An 18,057-nucleotide genomic window follows, 5' to 3' on the forward strand; every position below is an offset into this window, starting at 1 on the left:
AGTAAATAGGGACAGGAAATGTCATGGGGGTGGGGAGTTTTGATTTTAAATAGGGACATCAGAGAAGGTCTCTTTGAGAAGGTGACTTTGGGATTTAGGAAAAAAACAAAAAATAACTCCGATTGAAGGGAGGGAGGGAGCCATGCAGAATCATGTGAGGGAAGAGAATTCCGAGGAGCAGGTGCAGAGGCCCTGAGGCAGGAGCATGCCCCACGGGGTACAGAAAGCAGTGGGGGCCAGTGTGGCTGGAACAGTGAGTGAGCAGACTGTGCAGGGGGTGGGGACCAGAGAGATGGTGGGCGGAGGGACAGATGATGCAGGGCTGCGTAGGCCATTCTAAAGCTCTTGGTTTTCACTCTGATATGGGAAGCCATTGGGAAGTGTAGAGCCAGAGATGTGACCTAATGTGAAATATGTCAGTTGCACTATGTGGAGACTAGACTGGTGAGGAGGGGGGCCAGGTGGAAGGAGGCTGGTTAGGAGGCTAAGATAATCAGGGCCAAAAACGATGGTGGCCTAGGCCAGGGTGGCGAGAAAGGGTAAGAGCCCAGATATATCCGGAAGAGCTGATATATTAGATGTAGTGCATAAGAGGAAGAGATGCATCAAGAACTGCAAGATTTTTAACCCGAACCACTGCAGGGAGGCAGTTGCCATTTACTGAGATGGGGACCCCCGTGGAGGAGTCCCCATCCGAGGAGGAAGATCAAAAGTTTGGATGTGGACATAGGTTTGAGATGCTTAGGAGACATCCAAGCGGAGGTATGGAATAGGCAGAGATACACTCCTGGAGTTCAGAGAGCTGCGGACTGCAGACAAGCATTTAGGAGTCATCAACATACAGTACACTGTTTGACGCCAAGAAACTGGAGCACCGCCAAGGGAGTAAGTATAGGGGGAAAAGGGAAGGATTCCGAAGACAGAATCTTAGAGCTCTCCAATGTGTAGCGGTCAAGGCGATAAGGAGGAAAACTGATGCAAATAAATTAGGATAAATTACGCATCAAGAACATGTAATAGCTTGAACTTGGGCAGTGTTCTCATACCACACATTCCTTTTATTCTACCGATACATATCAAAACAGTTCCCTATTCATTTCATATTTTCACTGCCCATCAAGAATTCACAGGAACAGGCATTTGACAGAATCTGTTCATACCTTCTGAAAGTTGCATTTAGACCCCAAAACTCTATTTGTTCTTAAGAGTTTGGTTGTTAGTTTTATTGAGTGATTTACCAGAAAAGAATGAGTTTATCATAGTAATCTTTTTACTATGAGATTTGTGAAAATAAAATGTTGTCAATAACAAATTAAGATCTGCTAGAATCACATCTGTTACACAGGGTTCAGCTACTAATAATTTACAAGTTTCCTTTGAGGCTAGATAAAAGAATGAACACTCTTTGGGAGAAAATAAAGGAGAGAAAGTGGGGGAGCAGGTAAAGAAAGAAAGCAGAATTGTGCTGAAAATATATTAGCTTAATTAGAGGGAAGGTTGGAGAATATTCTCAAAGGGAAAGTATAATAATCATTGTCAGGAAGTAACCCCCAAAATGTCAAAAACAGAAGGCCCTATTTAAGTGTTCTCTCCTCTTCTCCTTTTGGGGGTGAACAAGGCTGTGGAAACTCAGTAAACATTACCAAAAGGAAACTGGTTAAATAAATGATGGGGCCGGACGCGGTGGCTCACGCCTGTAATCCTAGCTCTCTGGGAGACTGAGGAAGGGAGGATCGCTTGAGGTCAGGACTTTGAGACCAGCCTGAACAAGAACAAGACCCCCATCTCTACAAAAAAAATAGATAAATTAGCCGGGTATGGTGTCACATGCTTGTAGTTCCAGCTACTCGGGAGGCTGAGGCAGGAGGATCTCTTGAGGTCAGGAGTTTTGAGGCTGCAGTGAGCTATGATGGCACCACTGCACTACAGCCTGGACGACACAGCAAGACCCTGTTCCTAAAAATAAATAAATAAATAATATTTTCCCAAATTTTCTGCATTGAATAAGTATCTTTGTAAAACAAAACAAAACAAAACAGACAAACGAAAAAAGAGCTGCTAAAAGGCTGGTGAACCTCAAAGCCCAAGAGAATGAAATCAAAGTAATTTCATCCAGTTCTTTAGTCAGATGCTAAAGGCTGCTGTGTGTAGCTCAGTGTAGGGGACGGGAAGGGTATTGGTTTGGTTTTGTTTGATTATTGTTAACACCAATATGGAGAAAAGAAGTTGAAAAAGGTCTGGTTGGAAACCAACATAGCAAACTATTAATATAATATTAATATATTATTAAATTGGCAAAAATTTTAAGAGCCAAAACTCAAAAGGGTGTGGCAAAATATTATTACATATATTCTCATATGTATGTTCTCATTCATGTTTATATTCTTAGCAGTGATGCATTTTAGCACAACCCTTCTTTTTTTTTTTTTTTTTTTGAGACAGAGTCTCGCTCTGTTGCCCAGCTAGAGTGAGTGCCGTGGCATCAGCCTAGCTCACAGCAACCTCAAACTCCTGGGCTTAAGCGATTCTACTGCCTCAGCCTCCCGAGTAGCTGGGACTTTTTTCTATACATATTTTTTCTATACATATTTTTTCTATACGTATTTTTAGTTGGCCAGATAATTTCTTTCTATTTTTAGTAGAGACGGGGTCTCACTCTTGCTCAGGCTGGTCTCAAACTCCTGACCTCCAGCGATCCACCCGCCTTGGCCTCCCAGAGTGCTAGGATTATAGGCGTGAGCCACCGCGCCCGGCCAGCACAACCCTTCTTGAAAGCAATTTAGCAATATGAATGACGAATCATAAAATGTGCATGTTCAAAATGGTATAGCCACTGTGGAAAACAATTTGGCAGTTTCTAATAAAACTAAGATACAGCTACCATAAGACCCAACAATTGTGCGTATGGGCAATTATCCCAGAGAAATAAAAATTTATGTTTACACAAACATTTGTACATATATTTTCATAGCAGCTTTATTCATAATAGCCCAAAAGAGGAAACAACCCAGATGTCCTTCGAAGGGTGAATGGTTAAACAAACCAAGGATACTTAGCAATAAAAAGAAATGAACTATTGATATACGCAACAACCTGGATAATCTCCGGGGACTTCTGCTGAGTGAAAAAAGCTATCTCAGGAAGTCACATACTGTATGATTCCATTTATATAACACTTTTGAAATAACAAAATTATAGAACTGGAGAACAGATTAGTGGTGGGAGGAGGTGGGTGGAGGGAGGTGTGTATATAAAAGGGATCCTTGTGGAGATGGAAATGTCTTTTATCCTGACTGTACCAATATTCTGGTTGTGATAATGTAGGATAGTTTTGCAAGACGTTATTATTGGGGGACACTGAGTAAACAGTCCTTGGGATCTCTGGGCGTTATTTCTTACAACAGCATACGTATCTACAGTGATCTCAAAATAAAAAATTTACTTAAAAAAAATTGTACATCTTCTTTTGGCCAATTATCCCAGGTCTGGAAATCTGTCCTAGGGATATAATCCAAAAGAGGGGGGAAAAAAACACACACACACACAAAAAAACGGTGAGAACACTAGATGTTCACTACAGCGTTATTTACAAGAGGGAAAAGAAATAGTCTAAGAGTCCAAACAGGGAAATAGGTAAATCATGACATAGCCACCAAAGAATTACAGTTATTGATGAAACAATGAAAAAGTGTTATTTGAGGCCTGGCAAGGTGGCACACACCTGTAGTCCCAGCTACTCTGGAGGCCGAGGGAGGAGGATGGCTTGAGCCGAGGGGTGCTAGAGGTTGCAGTTGAGCTATGATAGCATCGCTGCACTCCATCCTGGGCAACAGAGACCCAGTTTCAAAAAAGAAAAAAAAAAGTTATTTGAAAAAGGAGGATACAAAGTTGTGGTACAATATGCCAGCTGTGTGAAGGGGACTGAATATATTACAAAAATTTTAAGAGTAGTATTCTACGTGGAATTCCGACATAAATTCTTTCCTCAAACTCTCTGTTAAGTTGTTACATGATGTTTATATCGTTTGGAGAGGGTGGGGGGATAACATTAAAGGACACTTCTTATATTAAATTGCAAACATCGGAGTCCATAAAAGTTCTTCAAATTAGTCCCTCCAACAGTAGAGCAAACTTCGTTTTCCGATTCCTTCCAGGCATTGACCAAGAGCGCTCACAGGGGCCCGCGCCGTCGTGAGCCCGGGACGGTCGCGGTTAGGCACCGGCGGGTCCGCGGCAGCTGTCCCGGGGCTGTCCCACCCCAGGACGCTGCCAGGAGACCAGACAAGGGGGCCCCGTGCGAGGGCGAAGCCACTGCCCGGAGGTACAGTGACCACTCCAAGGTCACCACGGAGAGCCTGCGGCTGGGGCTCGGGCTGGCCCAGGGCTCCCCGACTCTGAGTCCGGGTCTCGCTCTCTGCCCCTTGTCCCACCCCGAGCCACGACCCCAGTGCTCCCAGGGGCTCCGCCGCGGCGAGTCCTCACGTTGCGGCGTGGCAGCCGCCAGGGCCCCTGACCCTGAGCTCGGCGTCCCCACGCCCCGCCCGGGGCCAAGACCCCCGAGCGCCGCACTATAGCGTACCCCAGACCGCTCCCCTCATCCTTTTTCGCCCTCTCAACCCAGCTTTTCCCGACTCCGGGAAGAACCGGGAAGAGAAGGCGGAGGGGAGTGAGGCGCCGCCTAATAAATACTGTGGCCCAGTCCCGCCTTCCGGACGTCACTTCCGCCCCGCGGCAAGATGGCGGCGCCCGGGCCCTGCCACGCAGACTTCCGCCCGGCGCGGAGACCGAGGGCTGGCGGCGGGTCGCGTCGGAGGTGAAGTCGTGACGCGCGGTGTGGAGCTGCAGCCCGGGCGCGTCCCTGCCTCGTGCGTGGCCGCAGTGCTTGGGGACAGCGCAGCTCGCGAGCCACAGGCGCCAGCCGGGGTGGTCCGGGCGGTCCCGCCACGTGGGAGGGGGAGGAGCTGAGCTGCCACCGGCGGGACGCCCTGACGGGGGCGGGAGGCCAAGTGGGTGGGGTTCCGCCCGGGGTCCGTGTGTCGGTCCCCTCCAGTGATTTCGCTGCACCTTCTCTCCCAGGCATCATGTCGGAAGGAAACGCCGCGGGCGAGCCCAGCGCTCCGGGGGGGTCCCGACCCCTCTTGTCTGGGGCGCGGGGGCTTATCGGGCGGCGGCCGGCGCTCCCCCTCACCCCAGGCCGCCTTCCCTCCATCCGTTCCAGGGACCTCACCCTCGGGGGAGTCAAGAAGGTACCCGACCACCTTGAATTCCAGGCCCCTGGGATTCAACTAATATTCGTGTCGAGCCTACTGTATGCCAGGTGTGGTGTTGGGCCTTATGAATCTTGTGCCCAAACTTCTGCCTACCTCTCTTCAAGTTCTAGGGAGCCTGTCCTACCTTCTTCAAGTCTTAAGTACTGGGTACAAGACGTTGAGATGATTCTCAGAGGTGGTTGAAGGACAGAAAATACTAATTAGTTCAAGACATTCAAAAGCAACTTTAGCAGTGTTTACTTAGTTTTATTGTGTTTTGAACACCTTTAAGAAATCAAAGGCCAGGCAAAATATAACTTTGCTTGCAGTTTTGGAGGGTTCAGAATTCTCCACCATCCCAGTGTGCATACTTCTTGTCTAGAATGTACTGAATCCTAGGCAAATAGACTCTGTGGCCTCTCCCATTATATGTATGATTGTTGTTGTGAAGAGTAGCCCTGAAAGGGATGGGGGGACAGGATGACAGAAGCATAAAGCAGCCAGTTTTTAAAGACTTTGCCTTGGAAAATTCTGGTGACAATCTAAATGTATCATATAATTATGAGTGCTGGCAGATTCCTGATTTCTCTACTTAAGCCTTGCTGCTAGAGCTGGTCCCCTCTGATACTGACTGGTCTCTATAAGAGTTTGAAGACTAGAGTTGAGATGAGATAAATTATTTTGCTTTTAGAAATCCCAGAGGCTCTCCTTTCAGAGGGCAGAAGCTGAGGCTGCTGGCTATAATAAAATGGTTTTTGGTGCCTGTTTGTTCTGTGTGAAACTCCACTGCCACCATGGCATGATGTTCCTCCTCTTCAGGCATATGTCTGTCACTATAAAACTCTGACAGCAGTGTGGAATGTGTAGAAGACAGCCATGGTCTTCTTGGTCCATAGAAGATGCCCTTCGGGAGTTTTTGTTTTCTTCTGTACTTTGGGGTCAGAACTTAACAAATCAGTGACTCCTGTATTTTACTTTCAGAAAACCTTCACCCCAAATATCATCAGTCGGAAGATCAAGGAAGAGTAAGTAGCTAGGTCTTCTGAATACTTGCCCTGAATTTGGGGCTTTGGGGAAGTGGCTAGGTGTGTGTCTCAGAAATTTAAATTTATGTCTTTAGTTCTTTTCACTAATGATTTTCAACCCTGGCTCCGAGGTGATTCTAATGTGCAAGCTTTAAAAAAATACTGATCCCTAGGGCTCCATCTCTAGAAATTGTGATTTAACTAATTTGCAGTAGGTTGGAGTGCTTGTCTCTTACAGCCAGGGTTGAGAACCACTAGTTTAAACAAAGATGTATCATACTTTCCCTTAAGTTGCTTTGCATTACAGCCTTCCTGCTTTCACTCAGCGCAAAAAAAACCCCTACATTTTTGGACAAGAAGGTAAAGTAAAGCAAGCTGAAAGGGTGCTGCCTCATCAAGGAAGTGAGAAAAGTGCAAGACTTAGAATTGGGTTCAGCTTGTCATCGTGTAGTTAGTTATTGGCTCGCAAACTCTCCACTCACTTGGCATGAAGTGGTATGGGAGAGTAAGGCCATTTTTTTGAGGCACAGGAAGTGAGTGGTTTCCCTTAATCCATTCTCTCTTCCAGGCCCAAGGAAGAAGTAACCGTGAAGAAGGAGAAGCGTGAAAGGGACAGAGACCGACAGCGAGAGGGGCATGGGCGAGGCCGGGGCCGCCCAGAAGTGATCCAGTCCCACTCCATCTTTGAGCAGGGCCCCGCTGAAATGATGAAGAAAAAAGGTACACAGGAGTCACTAGTGGCTTTCAGTTTAGACTGCCTGAGCGAAGGGCAAGAGCAGTGGAATTCCTCTGCTCCCAGTTTAATTTTCCTTGCTGATGGCCTCTTCCTAATGTATCCCTAATAACCTGGGTGATTTCCCACAGGGAACTGGGACAAGACAGTGGATGTGTCAGACATGGGACCCTCTCATATCATCAACATCAAGAAAGAAAAGAGGGAGACGGATGAAGAAACGAAGCAGATCCTGCGCATGCTGGAGAAGGATGACGTGGGTACCGGGGGCTGCGGGAAGGGGCAGAATCGCTCCCTGGTGATGTCCTGGACTCCTGGCGAGCAGCAGGGTCTTTGGTTAGAAGCAGACTAAGATGGACTGCAATCCAGGTGGGTGTGCTGGCCATGTGACCCCCGCCCCCTTCTTTGGCAGTTCATTGATGACCCGGGGCTGAGGAATGACACTCGAAACATGCCTGTGCAGCTGCCACTGGCTCACTCAGGGTGGCTTTTTAAGGAAGAGAATGAAGAACCAGATGTTAAACCTTGGCTGGCTGGCCCCAAGGAAGAGGACATGGAGGTGGATGGACCTGTTGTGAAAGGTACCCATGTCAGTCAAGTTCTCATCTCCGTTTCTGTGGCTGTCCCCCTGCCCCCGGAATCCCTCACATGAGCCTCCGAGACCACTGCTGAGCAGGTCCATTCCGGTTCCAGCTATAAAGCACATGAGCTGAGCAAAGACTAAATTCTCTCTCTCAGAGGACATGGAGCAGTGGGACAGCCCCAGATGTCCCTTTTTAGATAACTCACACAACTCATGAATGTGCTGTCTCTTACCCCTTTCCGTAACCCGTGTCTCCTTCCAGCTCCCCGGCCGAGTGGCGGGAGCAGACAGGGGTGAAGGGCTGGGAACAGTGAGGTGGTGTGCAGGGCAGCCACGTGGTAGCCTTTCCATTGTCTCACCCGAGCAGTGAAAGAGGAGCCACGAGATGAGGAGGAGGAGGCCAAGATGAAGGCTCCTCCTAGAGCAGCCAGGAAGACCCCAGGCCTGCTGAAGGACGTGTCCGTGGCGGAGCTGCTCAGGGAGCTGAGCCTCACCAAGGAGGAAGAGCTGCTGTTCCTCCAGCTGCCAGACACCCTCCCCGGCCAGCCGCCCACCCAGGACGTGAAGCCTATCAAGACGGAAGTACAGGGCGAGGATGGGCAGATGGTGGTCATCAAGCAGGAGAAAGACCGGGTATGCCCAGGATGAGGCCTGTGATCGTGCGAGGGTGGGGGCCAGTAGGGGAAATAGTGGCCTGTATAGCGAAGGTGTGCCACCCAGCCGGGGCAGGAGAATATGGGCCTTTGTTCTTGGTACCCGCAGGACTGTGGGGCTTTGTACTTCTGACCCCACTTGTGTATGTATGTGTATGTTTTTATTATGAAAAATCTCGACCATATACATATGAGAGAACATACACTCCCAGGTACCATCCCTCAGCTTCAGCAGTTACTGATATTTTGTCCATCTGTTTGCTGTGGGTTTTGTTTTTTCACCAATGGCAGAGAGCCGCGGGAAAAGGCCCTCTTTGAGGAGCTCATTCTGACCTTTGCCACTGATGCCTCTCTCTGGGAGGTGGGATGCCGTTCATTCATGAAAGACGGGGAGAAGAGCTGTTTGCCCAACTTATTTCTCCGCAGGAAGCTAGGCTGGCAGAGAACGCCTGTACCCTGGCTGACCTGACAGAGGGGCAGGTTGGCAAGCTGCTCATCCGCAAGTCAGGAAAGGTGCAGCTCCTCCTGGGCAAGGTGACTCTGGATGTGACCATGGGAACCGCCTGCTCTTTCCTGCAGGTGAGCGCCCTGCAGGGTCGGGGTGAGGCGGGAGGAGGTTCTTGGGAGTGTCCTGTGCAGATTCACAGGACTGAGCCCTGGGGCGTGTGGTTGTGGCTCTCATTGCTGTGTCTGTCCATTGGCAGGAGCTGGTGTCCGTGGGCCTTGGAGACAGTAGGACGGGGGATATGACAGTCCTGGGACATGTGAAGCACAAACTTGTATGTTCCCCCGATTTTGAGTCCCTCTTGGATCACAAACACCGGTAAAATGAGCAGATGGAGGAGGATGGCGACTGTGCCCACGGCTGCTGCCTGCTGCAGACGTTTTGTTCTCTAATCTGAGCGACCCAGAAGGGGCCTGTTGAGCCCACCCACTCCAGCCTTTGGCAGCCGTTGTCCCAGTTCCCCAGGGCCCAGAAGGCTTTCTCCCACAGTAGCTGTGAATGGCACAGTGACCGCCGCACAGCATGGACACTGCACATCCTTGCTGCTGGGGACTTGCCCCTGCTATTTATTTTGGTATTTATGTCTTAGTCTCTTTGACTGCATCCTCCTGGCGGGGAGGAGGAGGGAGAGGGTCTGTGGAAGGGCACCTTCTTTTGGTGGCAGTGGGACCACCGGGGGCAGGAGGTGTGAGGGCTGCGGCTTTTGCTTGTGCACCCTCCTTCTTCCTGGGAGGCAACGGAGGAGAGAGAGCAGGGATGGAGTCTCAGACATATGTGCGCGGGCCCAGCTCAGCAGCTCCTAGTCTTGTGACCTTGGACAAACTACCTAACCTTTCTGAGCCTCACATCCCTCAGCTGACAGAAATGGAGATAATACCTACCTCATGGGGTTGGCATGAGGTTTCATGGGGTATCAGGTGAAAACTCCTTGCACAAGGCCAGACCCAGTAGGCACTCAATAAATGTGAGTTTCCCTTTCCTTTGCCTGAGTCTGTCTTCCTGCAAGACGAAAGTGGCTGGAGCTGCTCATCCCTGCTTCTGCTTACCCCGTCCCATCCCAGCCTGGGCCTGCTGCTCCGAGTGCACAAGTTCCAGATGTTCTATGCCTTTTTCTTCTTGTTACTCTTTTTTGTTTTTATTTTTTTTTTAGTGAGGAACACCAGAAAGATTTCCTGGTTACTCTTAACTAAGTAATTCCTGTGTGAGTTACCACCTGTAGGTTCTTGGAGAAAGGAAGAAGTCAGAGACTCCTCCCGGCACCCTCCTACAAATGCCTTTGCATGACAAGGTGTCCCCACGCCCCGCCCCTGCAATTAGTAGCCAGTATTCTTTTAGCTTGCATTTAAATATTTAAAAAATTTTTTTTCTTTTTGTTTAAGACAGAGTCTTTGTTGCCTGGGCTACAGTGCTGTTTCGTTGGTGTAGCTCACAGGCTATTTTTTTCTATTTTTAGTAGAAACAGTGTTTCACTCTTTCTCAGTCTGGTCTCGAACCCCTGACTTCAAGCAGTCCTCCCTCTCGGCCTCCCAAAGTGCTAGGATTACAGGTGTGAGCCACTGTACCCGGCCAAATATTTAAATTTTTCTCAAAAGAAACTCGCAAGTACTCGGTGACTTATCACCACACTAAATCAAATGTTGCCCCTCCCCCCGAAAATATGTATATATAAGATCTTGGTAAGATAGAAGTAGGGATTTATTGAATAATGGCCTCTTGGACATTTGGCAGATGACCTCCCACTTTAAAAGGTTTGAGTTTGAGGGGCCAGCCTCTGTCTCCTGTCCTAGCTCCTCTGGGGCCTCACTCCTTGCTGAGTTTGTGGGTCTATGGTCTTGTTCCCTTCACCAGGTCATTGCAGTCTGTGCAGTCCCTGGAGGAACAGCTTCCCTTTCTCTTCCCTTGACAGCAGGGCTGGGGAGATGTTTGCAGGTTAGAGAAAGGCCTCACATGGCAGCATTCTGTGGCTGTTAGATGCTGGTGGCACAGTTGCCCTTTGCTGGCATCGTAGCACATTGCCTCTGGGACAGGGATGAACCACAGGGGCTCAGTGAGAACTGCCTTTTCCTGATTCTAGTGGCCCCAGGAGTTGCAGATATGTCTTCGTTCTCACCTTGCCGTTCCTCAGCCTGTTCGTTCATCACTTGGGGCTTTCCCTGCAGAGCCCCTCAAGCTGCCCAGCCAGCAGCTATGAGGGGCTATTGAATATTTGGTGACCACATTGTCCCTTCTAAAGCTGAAAGCTCAAATTAGCTCTGTTGGATAGTGTCGTTCTGGTCTCTTCAAACTGTAAAGGACTGGAGCAGAAAGGCTTCCTTGGAAACATGTGCGGTGGAAGCCCTGCTTGGTCTGATGCTGAGCTGTGTGTGATTAGCTCTGGGCTTCAGTGCTTTCTTCTCTTAAATAGCTGATGCACTGCCAGTGGGTCTCCATTGTAATCCTCTCTCTCTGTTCTGTTTCTTTGGTTCAGAAATAATCTGCTTTTTTTGGACGAACTCAATGGCCCTGTGTCGTTAGATGTTGGGTGTTTTGCAGTCCTTAGTTCTTTGACTCTTCCAAGAAGGTTTGAGGAAGAGCGTGTACTGCTTTCATGTTCACTTCACCTGTTCAGATATCTTGGGGCTTGAACCTCATGGCTGCATGAAAGTCCTCATGGCCTGTCTTCAGATCCCTGATGCACAAATTAGGTCTTGTCAGTAAAAGTGTCGCAAAGGACGAGGCATGTCTGCTTCCTTGGCCGAGGCTCTGAAGCATACGTCTCTACCAACAAATACATGCAAATAACAGGAGAGAAAAACCCAAAGCCAAACTCATATGTTAGAGCAAATGGATGCAAATTTATTCCTACCTGCATCTGTGTATATATACATTGTGTTAGATACAGAAAGAGAGAATGATAGGCTTGTTCATTTTTTGAACTACGTGATTAAATGACAGTGTGGGCTTTAGTGTCAGGCGTGGGTTTGAATCCTGCTCCACCAGTAACTTTGGGTGGGAAAAAAATCACTTATCTTTCCTAAGCTCAGTTTTATTTATCTTATTTTCTGTAAGAATGGTTAATGTGTACAAAAATATAGGCCAATAGAATGAACAAGATCTAATATTTGATAGCACAACAGGGTGACTATAAGTTATTGTATATTTTAAAATAACTAAAAAGAGTGGAATTGGAATGTTTCTAACACAAAGAAATGATAAATGCCTGAGATGACGGATACCCCAGTCACCGTGTTTTGATTATTACACATTGTATGCCCGTATCAAAACATCATACGTACCCTATAAATATATACAACTATTATGTACCCGTAATAATTAAAAATAAAATTTTTTTAAAAAAGAATGAGACAATAGTAGCTTTTTTATAGGGTTGCTTTTATATTAGAGTGAACATGAAGCATTTATTCAGTGCCAGACAGATAATTGCCTATAACAGGATGTGATCAGCACAGATAACAGAAAATTAGGCTGACAGTGGCGTAAGCAATGAGGATGTTTATTTCTTATAGCAAGAAGTCTGGAGATAGATGGTTCCAGAGTTGAGTGGCAGCGAAAACGCCATCAAGATTTTCTTAGGTCTGTTTGCTCTGCCATCTTCAGTATTGCAGAGTGGCTACCACTGCTCTGGGTGTCACTCATCAAGTGACGGTGTCTGCAGCCAAAGCAGGAAGCAAAGTGGACAGCAGCAAAGGAGCTTTCTCCTGGTTCTACTCTCATCAGGGAGGAAGATTCTGCAGAAGCCCCAGCAGACTTGCTGCCGTGTCTCTTTTTAGAGCCAGGCGGCATCCCCACCCTTGGACCAGGCCCTGGCAAAGGGGGCTGGGTAGACCAGTGGGTCCCCTGGCACTGGGCACACCGTGGCCTGTGAAATGAGGTTTTGTTAGGAGGGTAGATGACCCATAATTGCTGCCACCATTTTCAAAAAATACTATTATTGTAGTAAAATCATAAAGCATTTCTAGGTAGAATTTTTTTCAAAACATTCAGTCGCCTTTTATTCCACTAAATAAGCCAGTTTTAACATTTGAATGTATATTCTTTCAGCCTCCAAAATTTTCTATATTATTTACAATGATATAAATTACGTGGTTTTGTCATATGTGCTGTCTCGCTCAAAAATATTTACAGTTCTTCCTTTTTTTTTTTTTTTTAATGTAGCCTAGACTGGTCTCGAACTCCTGGCCTCAAGGGATCCTCCCACCTGGGCCTCCCAAAATGCTGGAGTCATAGGCATGAGCTGCTGAGCCCAGCTCCAGTTGTTCCATGTTAATGAGCATCTTGTGTTTCAGATGCTTCTGAGCCGGCTGAAAGAATTAAAGATAGTTTCTTAATCCTCAGACCTACCCACACGGTCCAACTGAGGCTTATTTCTTAGGCAAGGTGCATGGTGGGAAGAGTGGCACCCACAGCCTGTTCGTGCTCCAGCCCCCGATCCTAGCATGGGATACCGCCACAGTTGAGGCATTTCCCCTCCTAAGATGGCCGTGGCTAGGAACAGATGTCATGTTAACTCCTCCTGGACCGTGGTTTGGCTGCACAGGTCCCTGCCAAGGTTCTCCTGATAGAGTGTGGGGGCCGAGTGGGCCTGGGTCTCAGGGGTGTCGTCTGAAAAGATGGAGATAGAATGCCAGCTCTGGGGGCCCCTCTATGTAGCCAACTTCTGTCTCAGCTCCTGCAAAGCATTTCCTCTATTCCCTTCCGCTGGCACCGTCGCTGGACCATCTCCCCCAAAACTGAGTCAGAAATTGGACTTTTCTATTAAAATATTTGGCTCATCTGCATTTAAGACTTAATCAGAAAAAAATGCAGTCTTGACTCATCATTGGCCTGGTGACTATCTTGTATGTTTTCGAGGGATCAGTGGGAAAATAGAAACCATTCCATTTGATGGTTTAAAGATTTAATACAGGAAGATAAGTGTCCATAAACTCACTGGAAGGCTGGAGGAGTGGGCCATAGGTTCAGCCTCCCGGAATCAGAACACCATAGAACTGATCCACCTGGGTGTTAGAAACTCTGAGCTGGGGAACGCACAAGGCCGAGATGAAGGAAAAGAAGGTTTATTTTAATGTCTGCTTACAGACGGGCTGAGTCCAAGATGGCATCAGCCCCCAAATGGTGGGCGTCTGGGGCTTTTATAGCCAGGTTTGGGCTTTATAGTTGGGTTTGGGCGGGCCCTGAGAGGGGGTGGGGCCAGTTTAAAGAGACAGTTCCCATGGAACCGCCCACCAACCTGGGTTCAGCCCAATACTGGGGAGCACAGCCTCTGCCATAATCAGGAAGGTGGAGAATCAGGGGCTCTACTGAGTTCCAGAATGCTCTGCCTTAGCCACAGTCCAGGGATCAGGAAATCCCAGGGCTTCACCTGCCTCTGGAGAACCACACAGCTACATTGGACCCTGGCATACCTGGAGAAAGAGCGCCTACTGTGTGCTAGGCACAGTTGGAGGAGTTTAGACACGTTAGTGGCCAGGCAAGGGTCTGTGTCCTGTTGGAGCTCGTGTTCTAGCGAGGGGAGCTGGGCAGATGAATGAGTGACGTAGTGTGTTAGGAGGAGACAGGTGTTTGGAGGGGGTGTGGGGGTGGTGGGAAGTTGCAGTAAGCAGGGGAGGCCTCATTGAGAGGTATCGTTTGAGGAAGTGAACTAGCAGGATCGAAGGGGACAGAGAGAGTGTTCTGGGCAGAGGGAACAGCAAGAAGGACACTGCCTTTCGCTGGATGAGGGAATAAGAAGGAGAGGCCTGTCAGGCCTCTGTAAGGACTTTGACTTTGTTCTTGAAGTGCAATGGGAGCCGCAGCAAGTGCAACTTAGGTTGCCAGAGGCTCGTCGCTCTGGCTGCGGTGCTGGGGCGAGGGGACGCTGGGCTGGTACAGTCACACAGGCAGCAGATGGTGGTGGCCTGGGCCAGGCTGGTGACAGTGGAGGTGTTGGGAAGTGTTTGGATTCTAGATACTTATTTGGAGGACAGAGCCAGCATAACCTGCTGATAGACTAGATATGGAGTATGAGAGAAAGAGAAGAGTCAAGTTCACGCCACAGCTCCAGCAGCAGAAAACAGCCAAAGTGCAAGAAAGATGGCCTTGATTTTTCTCCACCTTTCAAACCTCACTTGGGAGAACCTAATTCATGTCCAGAACCTTGCACAAGAGATTTGGGGAAATGTATTTCACTGTCTGGTCCCTACGGTCCAGGCGGGCCCTTTCTACAGTAGTGGGAGTGGGTGGCTGGTGAGTGCCACCAGCATGTTCACCGCAGTTGGCCTAGGCTCCATTTCTGTGTGGTAATATTTAAGACGGATGTTTCTTCTATTAAAAATTTTCCCAAAATACCAGTTTAAGATTAGGTTTAGCTGTGAGAAATAGAGACCCAAAATAAGAGCGGCTTAAACAATTTTATTTCTCTCTGGTAAATGTCTAAAAAGGCACAGTCAGCTAGTGTGGCAGCTCTGCCCACAAAGCCCCAAAGGTCCCCAGTTCCTCCCAGCTTTCTCTTCCCAGGATTTCTAGGGTGCGATCCTCATTCTCATGTTCTCAGTTGAAGACCGGAGCTCCAGTCATCACATCCCCGTCCCAGGCAGCCAGATGAATGAAGGGTTCATGATCCCCCGACTCCTGCCAAGTGACAGAAGCATGTGTCGTGTCTCCTTTAAGGAAAGTTCCTGGGAGCTGCCTTTTTGTTTCTCACAGTTCTCGAGTCTGGGAAGTCCAAGATCAAGGCACCAGCAGACTCAGTGTCTGATGAGGCTTGCCTCTGTGCTCCAAGGATGGCACCTTATTGCTGCATCTCACAGAGCAGAAGGCAGAAAAGGGACAAACACTCCCTCAAGTTCTTTCCTAAGGGCACGAATCCCATCCATGAGGTAGGGGCCCTTGTGACCTTACCTCTTAAAGGTCCCACCTCTTAGTAATATCGCACTGGGGACTAAATTTCAACATGAATTTTGGAAGGACACAAACATACAAATGACAGCACTGCCCCATAACACTTACGATTACATACCATTGTCCAGAAAGTAATGACTCAGTTACCCCTGGCCTCAAGGAGGCTGAGAAATATGGTCTTTATATTGAATGAGCACGTACCTTCTGAAAAATCAAGGTTCAACATCATGAAAGAAGGAAACAGTGGACATTGAGGAACAACCAACAGCTGCTGTCACATCTGCTTCATTTACTTTAAGAATGTCTGAACAACTGCTGGCCCCAACTGGGACGGAGAAGTTGCAACTGCACGTTGGAAAATGTACATCACTTACAGAGGCAAACCCCCCACCTCCAGCTGAGACACCATGTGCTGTTGCTATATCCACTTCATTCCGTCCACTCTCAGTCTCCTTGCCTCGCTTTCCTGTCATACTCATTGGACAAAACCCCAATTTGGGATAAATCTAAATGTTGGCTGGGTGCAGTGGGTCACCCCTGTAATACCAGTACTTTGAGAGGCTGAGGTGGGAGGATCACTTGAGGCTAAGAGTTTGAGACCAGCCTGGGCAACATAGCAAGACCCTATCTCTACAAAAAATTTAAAAATTAGCCCAGTATGGTGGTGTGCACCTGTAGTCCCAGCTACTAGGGAGGCTGAGGCAGGAGGATCACTTGAGCCTAGGAATTTGAAGCTACTGTGAGCTATGATCATGCCACTGCACTCCAGCCTAGGCAACAGAGCTAGACCCTGTCCCTAAAAAAAGAGAGCTATCTATGCTCTTCCCTGAGACCAGACCCTTTTCTGGGCCACCAGATCCTACTCCCTCTTGTCCACTGGAGGGATATTGCTCCAGCAAACACCTCCCCTCCCACCCCACACATATCAATCCCCTCTGTTAGATGCCCCACAGGATACAAGTACAGTTGTGACCCCTTATCCACAGTGGATATGTTCTAAGATCCCCAGTGGATGCCTGAGACTGCAGATGGCACCGAACCCTATATGGACTGTTTTTTCCAGTACATACATACCTATGATAAAGTTCGATTTATACATAAGGCACAGTAAGAGATTAACAACAATAAATAATAATAAAATAGAGCAACTATAACAACATACTGTAACAAAAGTTACGTGAATGTGGTCTCTTCGTCTCTCAAAATATCTTCTTGCACCTACTCGCCCTTCCCGAGATGACGCGAGATGATGAAATGCCTGGGGGACGAGATGCAGTGAGGTGAAGGACACTGGCATTGTGACATAGTGTTAAGCTGCTGTTGACCTTAGAAAGGTCTGTCCGGAGGTGGGTCATCGAGCCCCGTCAGCGTTGATGCCTGCGTGGCGGGAGCAGACGATGCCATGACTGCCGGGCGGGTTGCACCTACAGCCTGAGTCTGCTGCACAAAGGGAGGATTCACAAGACGGAATGGGACAGCGAGGAATGGTGAGAAATGTAAAACTGAGGAGTTGTTTATTTCTGGAACTTTCTATTTAATATTTTCGGATCGAGGTTGACCGCAGGTAACTGAAACCAAGGAAAGAGAAACCTCCCGATAAGGGGCGCTCCAGTGTGCTGTTACGGTCCGTCTTGGAAACAGATTTGCCCTCGGGGGTCACATCCATCTCAGTTATTAACATCACCTCCTTTTTGGCTCCCCCTGGCGGCAAAACTTCTTGAAAGAGTTGTCTTCTCATCTCTGATGCCTCTCCTGTCACTCCAGCCAGCCTGTCACTGCTGCAGCCAACCAGCTGCGTCAGGGTCACCAGTGATGTCCCCTACGCCAAACCCAATGGTGAGTTTTCAGTCCTTTTACTGAATTCATTAGTCACATTTGACACAACGGATGGCTCCCTCCTTTAAATGCCTTCTTTCTTGGCTTCAGGGTCATTGTCCCAACTGTCCCCTCTCACCTTGCTGGGTTTGTTCGTCATCTCTTTCCTGCTGCCTCCTCATCTCCTAAATGGCTCTAAATGGGGGAGGGCCCAGGGCTCAGGCCTTCTGACCTTCCTTCCTCTTGTCTGGCCACCCTCGTCCCCTGAGCGATCTCATCCAGAGTCATGGCTTTAAACCCTCTCGCTAGTGCTTATCTCCCGCCTGGACCTCTGTCCCTTGTCCCAGACTAAGATCCAGCCGCCCACTCGCTGTCTCTTATATGTCTAGGGGGCAACTCAGTCCTCAGTACCAATTTTGGGAAAGTACAGGAAACAGAGAAACATCATAAAATAACCCCTGAGAACGCAGTCAGCAAAACCCAGACTGTGTCTACAGGACGAATGACCCAGTTTCCTCAGCAAACAAATTTGTAAGGGGGAAAAAGGGAGAAAGATGCTATAGCTTAAAAGAGACTGGAGAGAGAATGTCAATCAGTTGCCATGGATGGGACTTA

The 18,057-nt window shown here is 48.3% G+C and overlaps 1 protein-coding gene across 2 annotated transcripts; it reads left to right on the forward strand.

Annotated features, from left to right (window-relative positions):
• Positions 1-4,739: 4,739 nt before the first annotated feature.
• Positions 4,740-9,729, forward strand: POLR3D (RNA polymerase III subunit D). 2 transcript variants are annotated; one of them, XM_045535429.1, is made up of 9 exons: positions 4,740-4,813; positions 5,077-5,246; positions 6,231-6,274; positions 6,843-6,994; positions 7,139-7,263; positions 7,420-7,588; positions 7,958-8,223; positions 8,670-8,822; positions 8,948-9,729. In XM_045535429.1, exons 2-9 carry the CDS (start codon positions 5,082-5,084, stop codon positions 9,068-9,070), a joined length of 1,197 nt encoding a protein of 398 aa, XP_045391385.1. In that variant the 5' UTR covers positions 4,740-4,813; positions 5,077-5,081; the 3' UTR covers positions 9,071-9,729. The 2 variants fall into 2 exon arrangements, with proteins under 2 accessions (XP_045391385.1, XP_045391386.1); XM_045535430.1 differs by having other exon boundaries at positions 4,746-4,865.
• Positions 9,730-18,057: the final 8,328 nt, after the last annotated feature.

This window comes from Lemur catta, chromosome 22 (genome assembly GCF_020740605.2).
Source record: "Lemur catta isolate mLemCat1 chromosome 22, mLemCat1.pri, whole genome shotgun sequence".
NCBI lineage: Eukaryota > Metazoa > Chordata > Mammalia > Primates > Lemuridae > Lemur > Lemur catta.

Bases quoted from the DNA above. Each gene is read 5' to 3' on its own strand.
- POLR3D (XM_045535429.1), top strand. From the start codon at position 5,082: ATGTCGGAAGGAAACGCCGCGGGCGAGCCCAGCGCTCCGGGGGGGTCC. The intron at 6,995-7,138 runs GTACACAGGAGT...GATTTCCCACAG, and splicing joins TGAAATGATGAAGAAAAAAG to GGAACTGGGACAAGACAGTG. The intron at 7,589-7,957 runs GTACCCATGTCA...TCACCCGAGCAG, and splicing joins GGATGGACCTGTTGTGAAAG to TGAAAGAGGAGCCACGAGAT.